At 49.5% G+C, this 21,787-nt stretch overlaps 1 protein-coding gene across 4 annotated transcripts in view; it reads right to left on the bottom strand.

The window, feature by feature from the left end:
- Positions 1-336: 336 nt before the first annotated feature.
- The window catches only part of nectin1b (nectin cell adhesion molecule 1b), a 370,202-nt gene continuing 348,751 nt past the window's right edge, over positions 337-21,787 (bottom strand). The window contains exons 8-10 of one of the 4 annotated variants that reach the window (XM_078426912.1): positions 18,124-18,234; positions 8,476-8,662; positions 755-889 (exon numbers count right to left, since the gene is read on the bottom strand). In XM_078426912.1, the coding sequence (XP_078283038.1) occupies positions 8,519-8,662; positions 18,124-18,234 (255 nt within the window). In that variant the 3' untranslated portion in view covers positions 755-889; positions 8,476-8,518. Of the gene's footprint in view, positions 890-8,475; positions 8,663-18,123; positions 18,235-21,787 lie in introns of all 4 variants that reach the window. The other 3 variants (XM_078426910.1, XM_078426914.1, XM_078426913.1) reach the window with 3 other exon arrangements.

Raw genomic sequence — 21,787 nt, 5'->3', positions numbered from 1 at the left:
GGCACGTACAGATATCCATTAAACCCGGCCCTCCACTAGATGAGAGCTCACCATCGGACAGGGACCACCGCTGGTCATTGATCGGCCAGTGGTCAAGGGGGGGGGGGAGGGGGGGGGGGGGCAGTGATGGGACCCAACACACAACAGAATACCTGGCTGACCAGCAGATATTTCTGAATGTGATGTTAGATCGAAGCCACTGGATCAAAGACAGCAGCAGCAGCAGCACTGTATACCCACCGCCACTTACACAAGAACAATATCAAACGGCACTAACAACTTTCAACATTTCCCCCCTCCCCCCCCCCACCCCCACCCTGACCAAAGCCCCGACTTGCCCCCCCCCCCCACCCCCCATGCCTGTCCCAACATCCCCCGCCAGTGGACCTGAGGCAGTGTTGCCGATCACAAGTGGACACTGCCTGTTGAAGGACTTTAACAAGGCCGTTGGGCGGGAGAGGTTTGCATGTGACACGAATACTACAACAGAGTTAAAACCCTTTTAAAACCAGCGTGGCAGAACTGTTCCCCCTTCGAGTGGCACGTAGGGGGTGTGCGAAGGAGTGGGTCCCGTGGGCTGACCAAGGGTTAAGTGGCTTCCCAGCCCAGGTGTGTGAGAGAGGGGGTGTTGTTGCTGGACAGTGGGCTCAGTGCTGGACCCAGTCACACTCATTCACACATACTGTTCTTTAGGGTAGATGTAGGGGGCACGGGAACCGGGCGTGGGGCATCTGTGGGCGGCACCAGAGGGGCGGGAAGGGTCCGGGCGTCCGTACGATAACTTATTATAAATAGGGTGGAGCTGCTCCAAGTAGTCGTCATGGTAACCGTGCTGGCTGCTCACGTATTCATCCTCATCTGATAGTTCTTCATAGCGATTCCCATTGTACTGTGGAAGTAAAGACAGGACACAATTCAGAAGCTGCCTCTGCCCCGCGCTTTGCCTCAACATTTCTCAGCAGAGATCCATAGACACAACACGCAGGTGGCCCTGACCGAGGAGGCCGCAGGCCCTGGCTCAGCTGCAACCTCACACGTGACACCTCTGCTCCACACGAGAGGCTGGCACCAACCCCACTCACACTGGGGCGCACTGTGGTGGACATGCACTTGTGCATGGCCGGGGCTGCACACACGCGCACACACACACACACACACACACACGCACACTCACTCTGTCACACACTCACTCACACACGCACGCACTCACACTCACTTACACACAGGCACTCACACACACGCACTCACACTCACTCACTCACGCACACTCACTCTCACACTCACTCACACGCACTCACTCGCACACTCACTCACACTCTCACTCACTCGCACTCACTCACTCACACTCACACACACTCACACGCACTCACTCGCACACTCACTCTCACACACTCACACACACTCACTCACTCACTCGCACTCACTCACTCACACACACTCACACGCACTCACTCGCACTCACTCACACTCACATGCTCACCTACTCTCACACTCTCTCACTCACTCACACTCACACACTCACTCACTCACACTCACTCACTCTCACAGTCACTAACTCACATGCTCACCCACACTCACACTCACTCACTCTTACACTCACTCACTCTCACACTCACTCACACATGCAAGCACGCACACATCAGCCACTCATTCACTCGCTCACACTCACTTACTCACTCACATGCTCTCCCACACTCTCACACTGTCTCACTCCCACACTCTGAACTCACACTCACTCGCACTCTCACTCTCACACTCTCTCTCACACACTCACACATTGTAAGAGCAGTATATTTGCTCATCCACCAGCTACTGCAACCTGGGAGATGGTTTGCAGCGAGTAAATGTTCTGTTCTTTATTGCTGAATGCACACACAGATTTGCTTGGATGGTGAAACAGGTGAACATGGGGGTGGGCTGCGTTTTGCCACCGGGCTGCTGTACATTGGGATTCATTTGAATAACAACTCACCAGGGACTCCCAGCCTCACCTTTCCCCCGCTCTCTCACTTCCTCTGGCTCTACAGTCTTTCTGTGTCTCCTCCACAATTACTGGCCCCTACAGTTGGTCTACAGAGACATGTATTTAGAGTTGGTCTCACTCCTCAGCCTGATGCCAAACTCCTCGGCTCTGGAACCTCCCCTGTAAAGCTACTCACCTCCCTCTTCAAAACCACCCTTAACATCTACCCTGGTCGATCACTCCCACATCTCACAAATGTTCGTTAGTGCGGGTGTCAGAGGTTATGGGGAAAAGGCAGGAGAATGGGGTTAGGAGGGAGAGATAGATCAGCCGTGATTGAATGGCAGAGTAGACTTGATGGGCCGAATGGCCTAATTCTGCTCCTAGAACCTCTGAACTCATGAACTCTGAACCGAACAAGAAAGAGAACTCTGTGATATTATGAATTCAGGTCTTTCCATGAGAAAAGGAATAGGTGGCCTTTCGGGTTGAGACCCTTCTTCTTCTGAAATGTCTGAAGAAGGGGCTCGACCCAAAATGAAACTTCACCCATTGCTTTTCTCCAGAGATGCTGTCTGTCCCGCTGAGTTACTCCAGCATTTTGTGTCTAACTTCGGTTTAATTCTGCTCCTATCTATTATGATCTCATGTGATCTCGTGAAAGTGGCTCACTATCAGGTTTAGAATCTCCTGTGAAGTGCCTCGGTATATTTTACCATCCTACCATTTATGACTACGGGTTTTCACACAAAGGGTGTACTGAACAAGCTGCCGGAGGAGGTAGAGGAAAGTTTAAGAGTACAATGTTAGGACAAGTTAGACGAACGAGTACAATGACAGGACAAGTTTGGAGGGATATGGACCAAACGCGGGCAGGTGGGACTAGTGTAGCTGGGGCATGTTGGCCAGCGTGGGCAAGTTGGGCCGAAGGACCTGTTTCCACGCTGTGTTACTCTATGACTCTATGACTAAGTTGCTTCTGGTTTATGGAGATTTGCAGAGAGGGATTGCTGCCACAATGGAAATGAGACTGATTTTTTTTTCTTTTTTGTCTTACTGATGGATGAAATTCAGTTAATATGTGGGAAGAACTGAACACACGCGCATAATTCCCCTTTGATTATTCTTCGGGAAAGATTGATTGGTACAGATGCACCAGAAAGAATATTTCTCTTTGCTGCATGCATTTCAGAGAAGATTACAATCATTGCCCCATCATCTCTGAACTGATGCAAAAGATTAATTTCCTCCTCAGACATCTTCACATTCGCTGAGTGCTTTCCCCCATCACTATTACATGCCATTTGGCTTTTGTATTGCAAGTAAGAATATAAGAACAGATAAAATAACAAGAGCTAAAGCAAGCTGTTCAAGCCTCTAACACTCATTGCCTCCGTATTCCTGCAAGATCCACACATCCTTTTTCGTCCTTGGCCACAGACACATTGCGAGACACAGGCCCTTCAGCCCGTCCAGTCCATGCCGACCACTGCCTCAGAAGGCAGTGGAGGCCAATTCTCTGAATGCATTCAAGAGAGAGCTAGATAGAGCTCTTAAGGATAGCGGAGTCAGGGGGTATGGGGAGAAGGCAGGAACGGGGTACTGATTGAGAATGATCAGCCATGATCACATTGAATAGCGGTGCTGGCTCGAAGGGCCAAATGGCCTCCTCCTGCACCTATTGTCTATTGTCTATTGACCATTGAGCACCCCTCCAGGGCAGACTACAAAATGCTGGAGTAACTCAGCGGGTCAGGCAGCATCTCAGGAGAGAAGGAATGGGTGACGTTTCGGGGCAAGACCCTTCAGACCCGAAACGTCACCCATTCCGTCTCTCCAGAGATGCTGCCTGACCCGCTGAGTTACTCCAGCATTTTGTGTCTACCTTCGAATTGAACCGGCGTCTGCAGTTATTTTCCTACTGAGCAGCTAATCCAGCATCCATTTTGTCCTAATTCAGCAGTAACCCGATACATCGAGTATCGAGCAAAGTATTAGAAAATAACTGCAGATGCTGGTACAAATCGAAGGTATTTATTCACAAAATGCTGGAGTACTGATCAAGAATCTATCTATTACTTAAAAATATCCATTGACTTGGCCTCCAAAGTCTTCTGTGTAGATTTACATTCCCTACTACAACCAGTCATTACCCTGACGTGCAAATATTTCACCGTTTCTTCATTGTTAGCTGCACAAAAGTCCCGAGCTCCGGACTTATCGTAGGGATGGGTAGCCATCTTGAATCACTGCAATACTGCAAGTATTGTCGTTAGTCAAGGTGGCCCAGTATCACCTTACCCCTGTGCAGGAAGGAACTGCACACGCTGGTTTAAACCGAAGATAGGCACAAAAAGCTGGAGTAACTCAGCGGGACAGGCAGCTTTGCTGGAGAGAAGGAATGGGTGACGTTTTTAGTCAGGTCTGAAGAAGGGTCCCGACCCGAAACATCACCCATTCCTTCTCTCCAGAGATGCTGCCTGTCCCGCTGAGTTACTCCAGCATTTTGTGTCTATCTTCATGTTCTTGTAAATCTCTACCAAATATCCTCTCAATTGGAACCCCTGCCGTTTCCAATCTAATCTTGAAGTTGGAATCTCTCACCCCTGGAACCAAACCACACACCTGTGCCAGCACCTTTAGATCCTTCCTCAAGTGAACTAGATACTCTTATGGGAAATCCTCGAGAACTTTGATCGTATGATTGACGAGAATCTGTTTCTGCTTGAATTGGATGACACCATCTGAACATGGGATGGTGTTTTTTAGGAATGCTCTTCAGAGATTTTCTACGTTTTTTTGAGGATATTCAAAACAGGTCAATACTTTGCTCACAAAATGCTGGAGCAACTCAGCAGGTCAGGCAGCATCTCAGGAGAGAAGGAATGGGTGACGTTTCGGGTCGAGACCCTTCTTCTGGGTTATTGACCTAGATTGCAAATAGTGGCCTTGATCACTGCCTCTTGCAACACTTGACTTTACAACCTACTAACCAGAATGTAAACCATTGACTTCTGCTGTTTGCTGTTCATTAACCAATTCTCAAAGAGCCAGAATCCTACATCCTAACCTCTTGTGTTGCACCTTAGTGGATGTCTTGTGAGAATCCACATGTACTGCAAGTCTTGGTCTCCTTTCATTTATTGCTACTTACAACTCACCATTTTTAACATATTTGTCAACTATGATCTTGGTTAAAACACACAATTCAAAGGCTTCCTCTTTGTTCTGAAGGCTGTACAGACTTTCCCTTCTACACATTCAACACTGTACCCAGTGTGTTACAGTGGGCCTTGATGTACCAGTTATGGCTCTTTAGTCTGGCTGATTCCAGTCACTGGTGCTCTGCATCCAGCCGGTTCCCCAGCAAACCTTCTTTGTATTTCATTCATCATGAACCTCCCTCCTCACCACATATTGTGGATGCAGAGATACTGTGCAGAAGCAGGCCCTGTGGCCCACCGAGTCGGCACTGACCAGTGATCCACACGCACTAACACTATCCTGCACACAGGGGACAATTGACAATCTTTACAGAAGCCAATTAACCTACAAACCCATTGGTCTTTGGAGTGTAGGAGGAAACTGGAGCACCCAGAGAAAACCCACGTGGCCACGGGGAGAACGTACAAAGTCCGTACGGACAGCGCCCGTAGTCAGGGTGGAACTGTACCGCTGTGTCACTGTGCCACCCTTTCTCATCGATATCCAGCCGTTCCCTGACATACCCAGTGATTATGTAAAATTGCCATCATCAGAATAAAAGGACGCACTTTTAGAACTGAGATGAGGAGGAATTTCTTTAGTCAGAGGGTGGTGGATCTGTGGGATTCATTGCCACAGACGGCTGTGGAGGCCGTCATTGGGTATTTAAGGCAGAGATTGACAGATTCTTGATTAGCACAGGTGTCAGGGGTTATGGGGAGAAGGCAGGTGAATGGGGTTGAGAGGGAAAGATAGATCGGCAATGATTGAATGCTGGAGTGGACTAGATGGGGCAAATGGCCTAATTCTGCTCCTAGAACTTATGAACTTAGGCGCAAGCGACCATCCACTTGTGGAAGAAGCCAATGGTGAATGACAACGAAGCACTGGCACAACTTGTGAGCAAGGTGGTTTCACAACTTGCTGCCTTTATCAATTCATAAGTGACCCGCGTGGGTTTTCTCCGGGTGCTCCGGTTTCCTCCCACACTCCAAAGACGTACAGGTTTGTAGGTTAATTGGCTCCGGTATAATTGTAAACGGTCCCTAGTGTGTGTAGAATAGCGTTAGTGTGCATGGATCGCTGGTCGGCGCGGACTCGGTGGGTTGAAGGGCCTGTTTCCGCGCTGTATCTCTAAACTAAACCAGACCAAACTAAACTCCAAAGAAGAGTTAAGTGGATACGGGAGTTGAAGATTCAGTCTGAAGAAGGGTCTCGACCCGAAACGTCACCCATTCCTTCTCTCCCGAGATGCTGCCTGACCCGCTGAGTTACTCCAGCATTTTGTGAATAAATACCTTCGATTTGTACCAGCATCTGCAGTTATTTTCTTATACTAAGTGGATACGGGAGTTGATGATGATCCAACAACATGTCATCCAGGCCTGGCATCTGTTCTTGTGCCAGTTAACAACTCCACCATGTATATTTTAGAAGACATTTCCTTGTAGGCTGAACAGATGGGAAGTCAAAGGTCGGGCAGTGTTCAGATCAGCTCTGAGGTTAAGAAAACCGAGTTTCCGTTAGATGTCTTTGCAGATAACACTTGGAAGGGATTTTGTTTAGAAAGCATTCATCATGTGGTTGAGGTTTACAAGGTTCTGCATTCCACTTCTGCTGCCTTGTCCTGATTTTGATATAAAAGCATGTATTCACAAAATGCTGGAGTAACTCAGCAGGTCAGGCAGCATCTCAGGAGAGAAGGAATGGGTGACGTGACCCTGAATGGGTGACCCTGACATCAGTCTGAAGAAGGGTCTCGACACGAAACGTCGCCCATTCCTTCTCTCCTGAGATGCTGCCTGACCTGCTGAGTTCCTCCAGCATTTTGTGAATAAATACCTTCGATTTGTACCAGCATCTGCAGTTATTTTCTTACACTTGATATAAAAGCAGAACATTTTCCATGGGCAAGACAGTTATTTTCCATGTGGACCTTACTTCTTCACTGGAACATCTCCTCAGGTCATCCAGTGTAGGAAAATAACTGCAGTTGCTGGTTCAAATCGAAGGTAGACACAAAATGCTGGAGTAACTCAGCGGGTCAGGCAGCATCTCGGGAGAGAAGGAATGGGTGACGTTTCAGATCGAGACCCTTCTTCAGAAAGGGAGAGGGCGGCCGCCATTGGTGGAGCGGGAGCACGTGGCCGCTGGCTGGGTGAGGTCACGTGGGGTGCGGGGCGGTGACGTCACCCTTTGTCCCTTGTTTGGGAGTGAGGAAGTTGGCAGCCCTACATTGAAGGGATGCTCAAGGTTGAGTATTAATAGTCCACATGCATTTTAGTGCATAACATCTGCCAATATGCAGTGGAATACATCACGCTGAAAGAGAACAGTGCCTGAGTACATGAAACCTAGAGGGCAAATGTCCTTTGGGGAAATCAAGGTCTCCTTTGCCCTCTGCATGAATAAATCCAGCCAGACTTTGCTGGGAATGCAATGATATTTCAAAATAGGTCCACGATAATCTTTCTATACTTTGTGGTGCTGGCTCGAAGGGCCAAATGGCCTCCTCCTGCACCTATTTTCTATGTTTATACTGTGGCAGATCATCTCCGTGATTTAGAATCAAGACTGGGCAACTAGGAATATGGATTATTTAGGCAATGTCGCAACGCACAATTTTAAGATGTCTTTGATTCACTCTGCAGAAAGCCATGCACCATGCAGCTGGTTAGATCAGCAGCCAGTGCAGAGTGTTCCACATGCATTACACACACACTCACACACACACATGCATGCACGCACGCACACACCCACACATGCACGCACGCACACACACAGACACACACGCACACACACATGCGTGCACACACGTACGCACACGCGCGCACACGCCCACCCACACACGCACGCAAGCACACACTCACACACACGCACGCACACGCGCGCACGCACACACGTGCACGCACACCAACACACGCACGCATGCACGCACACACACTCACACACATGCATGCACATGCGCGCACGCACACACGTGCACGCACACCAACACACGCACGCATGCACGCACACACGTGCACGCACGCACACACCCATGCACACCCACACGTAAGTACACGCGCACACACACACGCATGCACGCACATGCCCACGCACACATCCACACACACAGACAACACCGGATGCATAAAGGGTGTGAATTATCATTATTGGAACTGCTTTGCTCATAAAACAGGAACATGCGCAGCAAAGTCAGTTGGTGATGGAGCCATTCCCCTCACGTGCATTGCATGCAACGAGTGATCAGATTACTTAGAGGAACGACGAGGGGAGAGGGGGAGGGGGGGAGTGCAGAAGTGTACCTGGAGGTCAAAGGTCTGAGGGAAAGGCCTGCATAGGCATGCGTTAACGTAAGTTAGGCTGGATAGTTGCGTACTCGACCAGGTCTCCACCAGCGTGTATGGAGGTCCGTGGACTGGGATGTGAAGAGGTCAGAGCAGTGGTGTCCAGCTCAGCATATTGGATGTCACAGTCCTTGGCACCAGGAGTCTAGAGTCGAGAGTGACGGGAAACGGGGAGAGAACGGGAGGGAGAGATAGAGAGAGAGAGAGGGGGAGGGAGGGGAGGGAGAGAGGTAGAGAGAGAGAGAGAGAGAGAGAGAGAGAGAGAGAGAGAGAGATCAAGGAAAGAAACAAGAGGAGGTAGGAGACAGTAATAGAGAAAAAAATAATTAAAGAATAGAATTGACGCAGAATTTTTAAAAGATTTCAGAAACAGTAAACTAATTAATTAGCACAAGCAGAACCGGCAGAGGTGCAGGTTAACAATACCCTCAGCTGACAGAAACACTCTCTGGAAAGCTCGTCAGATGATGAAATTATTGCTGACCCTTTGGAAATGGGAAGGACAACTGTTGTCCTTTCTTGTGAATCTGTGGAATTCTCCGCCTCAGAAGGCAGTGGAGGCCAATTCTCTGGATACATTCAAGAGAGAGCTAGATGGAGCTCTTAAGGATAGCGGAGTCAGGGGTTATGGGGAGAGGGCAGGAACGGGGTACTGATTGGGAATGATCGGCCACGATCACATTGAATGGCGGTGCTGGCTCGAAGGGCCGAATGGCCTACTCCTGCACCTATTGTCTATTGTCTATTGCACACATGTGCTGTTCAGCACATCCGACTCATGGCCCAACCCCGCGATGCTTCAGTGCGTCGAGCCCGCGGGCCGAACCGGACTTTGAATAATGGCGGCACTAATGGTAGCGCCTGCATGTGCAATATAAGCAGGGTCGCCAACTGTCCCGTATTAGCCGGGACATCCCGTATTTTGGGCTAAATTGGTTTGCCCCGTACGGGACCGCCCTTGTCCCGTATTAGTAGGGTTGCCAACTTCCTCACTCCCGAATAAGGGACAAAGGGTGACGTCTCCGCCCTGCGCCCCCACGCGACCTCACCCAGCCAGCGGCCCATGTGCTCCCGCTCCACCAATGGCGGCCGCCATTGGTGGAGCGGGAGCACGTGGCCGCTGGCCGGGTGAGGTCGCGTGGGGGCGCGGGGCGGTGACGTCACCCTTTGTCCCGTACTTGGGAAGTGAGATAGTTGGCAACCCCTAAATATAAGCAAAATTAAATTTCACTGTGCAGTTGCATCTGTGACCAAAATGAAGCACTATTGAAACTACTGAACTATTGAAAAATGCTTGGCTGTAATTCTTGTCGTGGAAAGAAAAGTAGTTAACCTGGTGAACTACAGATTATTGTGAGAACTTCTCTGCAAGTAAAGATGAGTCACACAAGTAATAGGGGCCACACAGAAAGCTCCCACATGCAGCAAACAAATAGACGACTAAATCTCTGGTTAGTGCAGGGATTAATATTGAGAAGGAGGTGAAGTAGTTTACATATTGTGTCGTGGTGCCGCAAGTAAGGATTTCATTATTCTACCTGGGACATCTGCGCACTAAAACTCTCGTTTGTTTGTTCCTGAACTACAGCCAAAACGGTACACGATAGCGCGTAATTTTAGGCCCACCTTACTCACCGCCGTCCCTTTGGTGCTAATGGAAGACGTTTCATTGAAATCGGTGTTACATTTTTAAAGTTATTCACATTTTAAAGTTTAAATCTATCTCCTAGGGAGGGAGGATAAGGGAGATGGAATGGGGGGGGAGGGGAAGAGGGAGGGGAGGGAGGAGGGAGAGGGGAAGGGGAGGGAGGAGGGAGAGGGGAAGGGGAGGGGGGAGAGGGGAGGGGGAGAGGAGAGGGTGCTGCAAAAATGCAGGAGAGGTTTGGGCCCAAAGGGTCCACTTAGTCTCGCATGACAATGAAACACTCTTAACTGCCTTGATCTCCTTCATCTTCAGCGAGCATATGGGTCCACCCAGTGGAATGTTGGCCTTCATAACAGCCAATGGAATGTTGGCCTTCATAACAAGAGGAGTTGAGTATAGGAGCAAAGAGGTCTTTCTGCAGTTGTACAGGGCCCTAGTGAGACCGCACCTGGAGTACTGTGTGCAGTTTTAGTCTCCAAATTTGAGGAAGGATATTCTTGCTATTGAGGGCGTGCAGCGTAGGTTTACTAGGTTAATTCCCGGAATGGTGGGACTGTCACATGTTGAAAGACTGGAGCGACTAGGCTTGTATACACTGGAATTTAGAAAGATGAGAGGAGATCTTATCGAAACGTATAAGATTATTAAGGGGTTGGACACGTTAGAGGCAGGAAACATGTTCCCAATGTTGGGGGAGTCCGGAACAAGGGGCCACAGTTTAAGAATACGGGGTAGGCCATTTAGAACTGTGATGAGGAAAAACCTTTTCAGTCAGTTGTGAATCTGTGGAATTCTCTGCCTCAGAAGGCAGTGGAGGCCAATTCTCTGAATGCATCCAAGAGAGAGCTAGATAGAGCTCTTAAGGATAGCGGAGGCAGGGGGTATGGGGAGAAGGCAGGAACGGGGTACTTATTGTGAATGATCAGCCATGATCACATTGAATGGGAGTGCTGGCTCGAAGGGCCGAATGGCCTCCTCCTGCACCTATTGTTTATTGTCTATTGTTGTTTAGAAGGCCAACGGCATTTTGGCCTATGTTGCCAAGGGATTGGAGCTGGAAAATGGTGAGGTTTTGTTAAAATTAGAGAAGGTTTTTGTGGCGGACTCACCAAAGCACTGCCTGCAGTTCTGCTCCACTTACCTGAAAAGAGGATATTGTCATATTGGGGGCAGTCCAAATTAGATTTAGTTTAGTTTAGTTGAGAGACACAGAAACAGGCCCTTTGGCCCACCGAGTCCGTGCCGACCATCGATCATCTACCCTACCATATTTAACACGACCCTACACACACGAGGGACAATTTTACATTTATACCAAGCCAATTAACCTGCAAACCTTTGTACGTCTTTGGAGTGTGGGAGGAAGCCAAAGATCTCGGAGAAAAAGCACGCAAGTCACGGGAGAACGTACAAACTCCGTACAGACAGCGCCCGTGGTCAGGATTGAACATGGGTCTCTGGCGCTGTGAGGCAACAACTCTACCGCTGCGCCACCGTGACGCCCTCGGTTTCTCGGCTGATTCCTGGGATGTGTGGGATGTCCTATCAAGAGAGGCCACGGGCAGTTTGATCCATATTCCTTCGAGTTTAGAACAATGAGGGTGACCTTATTCAAGCGTAAGATTCTATGCGCAGGAAGGAACTGCAGATGCTGGTTTACACCGAAGATAGACACAAAATGCTGGAGTAACTCAGCTGATCATTAATATTTCTGTGATTATGTTATCGAGTCATCGGGCCATACAGTATGGAAACTGGCCCTTCGGCCCAACTTGCCCATGCCGACCAACCAACATGTCCCATCTACACTAGTCCCACTTGCTTACATTTGGCCCGTATCTCTCTAAACCTGTCCTATCCATGTACCTGTCCAAATGTTTCTTAAACGTGGCAATAGTTCTTGCCTCAACTACCTCCTCTGGCAGCTCGTTCCATACACCCACCACCCTTTGTGTGAAAAAACGTTACCCCTCAGGTTCCCATTAAATCTTTTCCCCCATGTCCTCTGGTTCTTGATTCCCCAGCTCTGGGTAAGAAACGCTGTGTATTTACCTGATCTATTCCTCTCACGATTCTGTATACTGCTATATGATCACCCCTCATCCTCCTGCGCTCCAAGGAATGGAGCCCTAGCCTGCCCAACCGCTCCCTATAGCTCAGCCCCCTCGAGTCCTGGCAACATCCTCGGAAATCTTCTCTGTACCCTTTCCAGCTTCGCAACGTCATTCTTGTAACACGGCGCCCAGAACTGAACACAATACTCTGAATGCGGCCTCACCAATGTCATATCCAACCCCAACATGACCTCCCAACCTCTATACTCAATGCTCTGACTGATGAAGGCCAAAGTGCCAAAAGCTTTTTTGACTATCGCATCTACCTGCGATGCCACATTCAAGGAAAATTATTGTTGATAACTAATATTTCTGTGATTATGTTGGACATCATTTTATTGTGCTCAGAAGTGACAGCCCCATTTATGGCTTAGAAACACAGGAAAATAGAAACATAGAAACATAGATGCAGGAGTAGGCCATTCGGCCCTTCGAGCCCACACTGCCTTTCAATAAGATCATGGCTGATCATCTAAAATCAGTACCCCGTTCCTGCTTTCTCCCCATATCCCTTGATTCCTTTAGCCCTGAGAGCTTAATCTAACTCTCTCTTGAACACATCCAGTGAATCGGCCTCCCACTGCCTTCTGTGGCAGAGAGTTCCACAGATTCACAACTCTCTGGGTGCAGAAGTTTTTCCTCATTTCAGTCCGAAATGGCCTACCCCCTTATTCTTAAACTGTGACCCCTGGTTCTGGATTCCCCCAACATCGGGAACATTTTTCCTTCACCAAGCCTGCCCAATCCTTTAAGAATGTTATATTTTGACGTCTCACTTTTTCCTCACACTGTCACTGTGTATAGTTTTACACCTCCTTCAGTATCCAGTGAGCACTTAGTAACATCAATAATTGATCAGCTTCCAACCCAATAATCGTTCTAGCATGAACCTGTCGACATATTTTTGTTAAGATGGATGTAGCGGCACCTGCAAATCAACAAAGTAACTATTCAGTTTGTCGAAATAAGCAGCAAACGTGGCCATTTGGCCAACACACTCTTTGTGCTTTCGTCTCCCTTCCATTTCCCCATTGCCCCCCAATCCCTTCCCCCAGAGCATCTACCCAACTCTCTTTTGGAAGTTGGCGTTGATCCTACACCCAGCACCCTGACAGGCGGACCCGCCTGGATCATAGTCACGCACTGCGGAGAGAGGGCTTTCCATTGCCCGGTCCTGGCCCTACGCTTAGACAAGTAGTCGTGAACGCAGAATACAGAACAGCACAGGAACGGGCCCTTTGGCCCATCGAAGCAACTTGGTACAGCACAGGATTGTCAAGGTGGATTCGTGTTTTGTAATGGGAGAGACTTGTTGCCTCTTACATAGAACACAGTGTCACAATGTTCGTGCCAAACAGGGTGCCAAGCTAAACTGCCTGTACATGATCCATATCCTTCACTTCCCTGCAGTTCCATGTGCCAATCTAAATGCCTCTTAAATGCCAGTGTTGAATCTGCCTCCACCACCACCCCTGGCCATGCGTTCCAGGCCCCCACCACTCTAAGTGTAAAAGCCCTGCCCGACACATCTCCATTAAACTTTCCCCCTCTCACCGATGCTTTTCCCCCTCTCTACTCGAGCTATTTCCTCTGGTGTTGGACATTCCCACCCTGGGACAAAGGCTCTGACTGTCAACCCGATCTATGCCTCTCTTAATTTTATATAGAAACATAGAAATACGTAGATATACTTCTACCAAGTCTCCCCTCAACCTCTGACGCTCCAGAGTAGGGTCGCCAACTGTCCCGTATTAGCCGGGACATCCCGTATTTTGGGCTGAATTAGTTTGTCCCCGTACGGGACCGCCCTTGTCCCGTATTAGTAGGGTTGCCAACTTCCTCACTCCCGAATAAGGGACAAACGGTGACATCACCGCCCCGTGCCCCACGTGACCTCACCAAGCCAGCGGCCACGTGCTCCCGCTCCACCAATGGCGGCCGTCTGTACGGAGTTTGTACGTTCTCCCCGTGACCTGCGTGGGTTTTCTCTGAGATCTTCAGTTTCCTCCCACACTCCAAAGACGTACAGGTTTGTAGGCTAATTGGCTCGGTGTAAATGTAAAATTGTCCCTAGCGTGTGTAGGATAGTGTTAATATGTGGGGATGGTCGGTGTGGACTCGGTGGGCCGAAGGGCCTATTTCCGCGCTTTATCTCTAAACTACACCCATATCCCAAACATCGTACCTGTGATTGCTAACCGACTCGAACCCCTCATCTACAATTCTCATCTTTGCTTTCAATACTCTCCCTTACAACTACCCAATATTCATCCCATTATGCCCTTCTAAGAGTCATCCAATGTAATTGATTATTTTTTTTAAATTTCTTATTCATTATTATTATTAGCATCTCATGCAAGAAATAACGGAGGTTGTGATGAACTTTAACTGGGTGCAGGCAATGAAATATCAGCTTGTGTCAAAAACTTCCAAATGTCTTGTTCGCCGTGACCCATGAAGGTCTGGGCGTGGACCACCTGACCCCGACACACATCAACAGTAACTGGCGGTCGGCATCAAGACATCGTCAGGTTCTGAAGGTTTGTTTCACAGCGAAACCGCTGGCTTACGTCTCACTTGTGCACTGCACAGAGTTTATCAAGGATCGGTGAGAGAGGGAGTGAGAAAGTGTGAGTGAGAGAGCATGAGGGTGAGAGAGTGTGTGAGAGTGTGAGTGTGTGAGAGTGTGAGTGTGTGTGAGAGTGTGAGTGTGTGAGAGAGAGTGTGTAAGATAGTGAGTGTGAGATAGTGAGTGTGAGAGTGTGTGAGTGTGAGTGTATGTGTGTGAGTGTGTGTGTGGGAGATTGTGAGAGTGTGTGTGAGAGTGTGAGTGTGTGTGTGTGTGTGGGAGATTGTGAGAGTGTGTGTGAGAGTTTGTGAGTGTGTGAGAGTGTGTGAGAGTGTGTGTGTGTGGGAGATTGTGAGAGTGTGTGTGTGTGTGTGTGAGAGTGTGTGTGTGTGTGAGAGTGTGTGAGAGTGTGTGAATGTGTGTGAGTGTGTGAATGTGTGTGTGTGGATTGTGAGAGTGTGTGTGTGTGTGTGAGAGTGTGTGTGGGAGATTATGAGAGTGTGTGTGAGAGTGTGTGTGAGAGTGTGTGTGTGAGTGTGTGTGAGAGAGTCTGTGAGAGTGTGTGTGAGAGTGTGTGAGTGTGTGTGTGAGTGTGTGTGAGAGTGTGTGTGTGTGAGTGTGTGTGAGTGTGTGTGAGTGTGGGAGATTGTGAGAGTGTGTGTGAGTGTGTGAGAGTGTGTGAGAGTCTGTGAGAGTGTGAGAGTGTGTGTGTGTGAGAGTGTGTGTGTGTGTGAGAGTGTGAGAGACTTGCACAAAGAGAGTGGGCAACTGAGAGGACCACTGAGCCAGGGCGTGAGTGGCAGGAACAGAGGGTGCAGTCATTACACAGTGAGGAACAGAGTGAGGCAGAGGCAGTGGCAAGGCAGTGGGAGAGGTGGCGAACAGTTAACAGCAAGAAGGTAAGACAGAGTGAGAGAATGAGTGAAAGGGAAAGATAAATGAATGAGCTGCGGTCTGAGAATGAGACCAAGTCACAGCTTGTCATGAATTTATCAATAAATCTGGTAAATGGTTTGGCAGGAAAAATAGCAGTTTGACATAATTGATGTGGAATTATTAGCCAGCTGGTGCCGCTATGATGGTGACTGATTGGCGTCAGAAAGCAACGTGAAGCTGCTGGAGGCGGCAGTGGCCGCGTGAGGGGCTTCGTGTGGGGGCGGGGGAGAGGGAGATGGAGATGGAAAGGTAGAAAGGTGGAGAAAAGGAATGATGGGACTATTGAAGATCATGAATGCGGTAAGAGAGCCCATTGCTCGAGCCTGAGGAGCCTCATAACCTTCAGACCTCATAACCTGCAAAACCCAGAACAGCACACCAGCGGAACATGCCCTTTGGCCCACGATGTCTGTGCTGCATGACAAGGCCATCCCTTCCCCACCCGCACGTGACCCACGCCCCTCCCCTCTCTGCCCATCCATGCACCTATCCAAGTCTCTTCAACACCACTATCACGTCTGCCCCCATGACCAGGCATTCTACATTGGAGGGGCGGCACAGTGGCGCAGCGGTAGAGTTGCTGCCTTACAGCGCCAGAGACCCCGGGTTCGATCCCGACCACTGTCAGGTGCCGTCTGTACGGAGTTTGTACGCTCGCCCCGTGACCTGCGTGGGTTTTGTCCGGGTGTTCCGGTTCCCTCCCACACTCCAAAGACGTGCGGGTTTGTCGGTGAATTGGCTTCGGTAAAGATTGCAAATTGTCCCCGGTGTGTGTAGGATAGTGTTAGTTTGCGGGGATCGCTGGTCGGCGCGGACTCGGTGGGACGAAGGGCCTGTTTCCGTGCTGTATCTCTAAACTAAACTAGTCCACCATCCTCTGTGTCAAAAAAAAAAATTGTCCCGTACATCTGCTTTGAACTTTGTCCCTTCTACATAAAGCTATGCCTTCTAGCATTTGATATCTCCACTCTGGGATAAAGGTTCTGACTGTCTACCCTGTCTATGCCTCTCATAACTTTACATACCTCTATCAGGTCTCCCCTCAACCTCCGGCATTCCAGAGAATGCAATCCAAGCCTGTCCACCCTCTCCTTGCTGCTAATTCCAGACATCATCCTGGGAAATCTCCTCTGCATCCTTTCCAAAGCCTCCACATCCAATGCGGCCCAATCAAAGTCCGACAGAGCAGTAGACACAAAATGCTGGAGTGATTCAGCGGGACAGGCAGCATCTCGAGAGACAATAGACAATAGGTGCAGGAGTAGGCCATTCAGCCCTTCGAGCCAGCACCGCCATTCAATGTGATCATGGCTAATTATTCTCAATCAGTACCCCGTTCCTGCCTTCTCCCCATACCCCCTGACTCCGCTATCCTTAAGAGCTCTATCTAGCTCTCTCTTGAATGCATTCAGAGAATTGGCCTCCACTGCCCTCTGAGGCAGAGAATTCCACAGATTTACAACTCTCTGACTGAAAAACTCCCGCGCCCTCCCCTGACATCAGTCTGAAGAAGGGTCTCGACCCGAAACGTCACCCATTCCTTCTCCCCAGAGATGCTGCCTGACCCGCTGAGTTACTCCAGCATTTTGTGTCTACCTTCGATTTTAACCAGCATCTGCAGTTTCATGACCTCCTGACTCTTGCACTCAAAGCCTTGACCAAAGAAGGCAGATACACTACCTACTTGTGCTGCCACTTTCAGGGACTTGTGGACTTGGAAACCGAAACAGTGTTGGCATGAGGATATATTTTTTCATGCTGAGTTATGCTGCCTGAAAAGATGATGAGAAAAGATGTTGGATAAACATGAAGTTCAAATGTTTGCGGGGTTGTGGGTTAGAGGGCAGAGGAATGAATCCAACTAAACAACCCAACCAAATAGATGGCACAGACTCGACGGGCCGAATGGTCTTTTATAACTCATTCCTGGAGTACCCTGGGGATAATGTGGCTAAATCTACAGTGAAGGATTCTTAATCCTTTCGGACTAAGGAATCCTCAGGTTCCTTTAGGAAGGAGATGAGGAATTTCTTTAGTCAGAGGGCGGTGAATCTGTGGGATTCTTTGCCACAGAGGGCTGTGAGACCAAGTCAGTGGATATTCTTAAGGCAGAGATAGATAGAATCTTGATTAGTACGGGTGTCGGGGGTTCTGGGGAGAAGGCAGGAGAATGGGGTTAGGAAGGAGAGAGATAGATCAGCCACGATTGAATGGCGGAGTAGACTTGATGGGCCGAATGGCCTAATTCTGCTCCTATCACTTATGACCTCATGATTGCAACCCAGCCTGTTTGGGGGCTGGGAAATGGAAGATGATTGATGTTAGTGAGTGGGGGGTCTCACCGATTTCTCTGAGTATGGTGATGATTCTGGAGCGGCCATGTCGTAATACTGGGTCTGCAGAGGTATCTTCTGTACATCCTCCTCCTCCTTAGTGCTGTCCACATGTACCACCTGCAGATAATGAGCGCCACGTTAGGAGGGGGGGAGAGAGAGAGAGAGAGAGAGAGAGAGAACTAACTGCAGTCCGTGAGTGGGGCACGAACTCCTCCCTGTCATGAAGGCAGCATGCACAGAGTGGCCCTCAGTCCCTGCACTGACCCACAGGGCGGGGATAGACGCAAAACGCTGCCGTAACTGCGTGGGTTGTGTGACAATCAATGTGGACGTGCGCTTATGTACACCTGCGTGTGTGTGTGTACACCTGCGTGTGTGCGTGTGTAAGTACACCTGTGTGTGTGTGGTGTGTGTGTATGTACACCTGCGTGTGTGTGTGTACACCTGCGTGTGTGCGTGTGTAAGTACACCTGTGTGTGTGTGGTGTGTGTGTATGTACACCTGCGTGTGTGTATGTACACCTGTGTGTGTATGTACACCTGTGTGTGTATGTACACCTGCGTGTGTGTATGTACACCTGTGTGTGTATGTACACCTGCGTGTGTGTATGTACACCTGCGTGTGTGTATGTACACCTGCGTGTGTGTGGGTACACCTGCGTGTGTGTGGGTACACCTGCGTGTGTGTGTGTACACATGCGTGTGTGTGCATGTGTGTGTACACCTGCATGTGTGTACATGTGTGTGTACACCTGCATGTGTGTGTATACACCTGCTTGTGTGTGTGTATGTACACTGCGTGTGTGCGTGTGCACATGTGAGCGTGCGTGTGAAACTATTGCTTTGACATGCTTCTCCCTCACACTCCTGATGCCTGGGTGTTTATATTTGATCTCTGTGGATTGTTGGAGCTTCCCTGTGGCAGGAACTGTTCCCGTCTCCCCCACCTGTCCGTCTCTGACGTGTACAGGTGTGATGCGAGGTCGCGCGCCCGTTCTCATGCTCCCTGAGTCCAGGCAAGGGCCGGTCAGGAAGGAGGTTGTGTGTGTGTGAAGGTGTTGGTGCAGACGTGGGAGTGCTTCCTTGGCAGTGAACAGTGTTCAGCTGTTGGTGCCACAGGATAGAAGGATGGTTTAACAAGGATCTGAACAATGAGGCACGACAGAGCCTTGCGGGCAGCATTAATCTACATGTCCCAGGGTCCAGCATGTTGTAATTTCTTTGCCATTAAGATGTCTCCCATGTGGTTGCAGCAACTGAAATTTTCATTAGATGAAGGAATTGAAACCAGCAGATTAAATTAACGCAAACAAAAGCCACATCAAAGAGCAAGGAAGCAGAACGCATCTTCCACCAAGCACTCTCGCCGGCACCAGTCCATGGCCTAGGAATGCAGGAGGACCACAGGTCACAGCCTCAGAATGTAGGGGCGTGCGTTTAGAATGGAGACGAGGAAGAGTTTCATTAGCCAGAGGGTGGTGAATCTGTGGAATTCATTGCCACAGGCGGCTGTGGAAGCCAAGTTGTTGGGTATGTTTAATGCAGACATTGACAAGATTAATAATGGTGTTAAAGGTTATGGGGAGAAGACAGGAGAATGGGGTTGGGAGGGAAAGATAGACTAACCATGAATGAATGAGATGAAGAGCCTAACTCTGATCCTGTAAACGTAAATACAGCAACAGGTTATATCTGATAACTAACCAGTGATCATGCATATATATGTTCTTGCCTTGCGTGTGTGTTTTGAGCATGTGCATACACAAAGTCTATTATGAGTTGCTTTTGTACAGGCATAGACACAATAATGCTGGAGTAACTCAGCGGGACAGGCAGCATCTCTGGAGAGAGGGAGGGTTGCCAACTGTCCCGTATTAGCCGGGACATCCCGTATTTTGGGCTAAATTGGTTTGTCCCGTATGGGACCGCACTTGTCCCGTATTAGACCTGGGGGGAGGGGGGGGGGGGGGGGGGGAGGGGCGGGGGCGCTGTATTCCCGGACGCTGTAGGTTCCGACTCTCTAGGTTTCCGACATTTTAGTTCCGGACCGTCTAGGTCCGAAGGCCCGGGCGCCGCCTAATGGAGGTTGCATAGCAACCTGCCTCCCTGTCCGGGCGGCCGCCATTGGTGGAGCGGGAGCACGTGGCCGCTGGCTGGGTGAGGTCACGTGGGGCGCGGGGCGGTGACGCCACCTTGTCCCATGTTTGGGAGTGAGATAGTTGGCAACCCCTGGAGAGAAGGAATGGGTGACGTTTTGGGTCGAGACCCTTCTTCAGATTGTACAGGGATGTTGTGTTGAGAGTGTTCTGCTACGTACATCATTTGGTACACGTATATCGGTATTCCACATGTGCTTTGTTTCATGTGCATGTGTGTGTTCGTGACTGAGAAATACTCTTGTTCAGTTCTGGTGCCCTCTCCTTTAGCTGAGAATTCCACTGGCCGTTAATGTCTGCAATTGTACAACGGCAGCTTGCATTTATAGATAACTAAATGTAATCTATCACATAGCAAGATGTAAAGTGTTTAACGAAAAGTAATTTAGTATTAAGTCAAAAAAGGTGATCAGAATATTGGTGAAGGACATGCAAGTCTCAAGAGAACTGATAGACACAGAGTGCTGGAGTAACTCAGCGGGTCAGGCAGCATCTCTGGAGAGACGGAATAGGTGACGTTTTGGGTCGAGACCCTTCTTCAGACTGAGAATCAGGGGAGAGGGAGAGGCAGAGATATGGAAGTGTAAGGTGTGAAAACGAGAAATCAAAGGGGACGTAGTTCAAAGAAAATGTAGAATAGAATAGATGTGCAAAACATCGTCTCGCGCTGCCCCTCCCCCCTCTGTGATTCCTCCCGCTCTCTTACTCTGAGTCTGAAGAAGGGTCTCGACCCGAAACGTCACCCATTCCTCTCCTCCAGAGATGCTGCCTGACCCGCTGAGCTACTCCAGCTTTTTGGGTCCATCTACTGTTATCGGAGGGAAGGTGACTACGAGGCAGAGATCTGAGCGGGGCAGGCCAAGGGAAGGACTCTGAGAGCACGGCACGGCTGGCAGTGGGAGAGGAAGGAAAGGGAATGCTGAAAAACCCAAGGCACAATTTGGCAAAGAGTGCGGGCTGGGGAAGGACGGACAGACAGCGAGTTGCAAATGTACCAGAAGGAATTAAAGAACATACAGGGAACTTGCAGATTTGAACATTTGGGACAAAATACAGGTCAGCCAGGACTGAGACTGTGGTTTAGTTGAGTTTATTGTCATGTGTACCGAGGTACAGCCAATGGGGCGGCACGGTAGCGCAGCGGTAGAGTTGCTGCTTTACAGCGAATGCAGCGCCGGAGACTCAGGTTCGATCCTGACTACGGGTGCTGCACTGTAAGGAGTTTGTACGTTCTCCCCGTGACCTGCGTGGGTTTTCTCCGAGATCTTCGGTTTCCTCCCACACTCCAGAGACGTACAGGTATGTAGGTTAATTGGCTGGGTAAATGTAAAAATTGTCCCTAGTGGGTGTAGGATAGTGTTAATGTGCGGGGATCACTGGGCGGCACGGACTTGGAGGGCCGAAAAGGCCTGTTTCCGGCTGTATATATATGATATGATAATCCCAGCTACGGGCGCCGTCTGTACGGAGTTTGCACGTTCTCCCCGTGACCTGCGTGCGTTTCTTCCGTGATCT

The sequence above is a fragment of the Rhinoraja longicauda genome, chromosome 32, assembly GCF_053455715.1.
Source record: "Rhinoraja longicauda isolate Sanriku21f chromosome 32, sRhiLon1.1, whole genome shotgun sequence".
NCBI lineage: Eukaryota > Metazoa > Chordata > Chondrichthyes > Rajiformes > Arhynchobatidae > Rhinoraja > Rhinoraja longicauda.
Note: the sequence above shows the minus strand (reverse complement) of the source record. Positions and strands in the feature narration are given on the sequence as shown.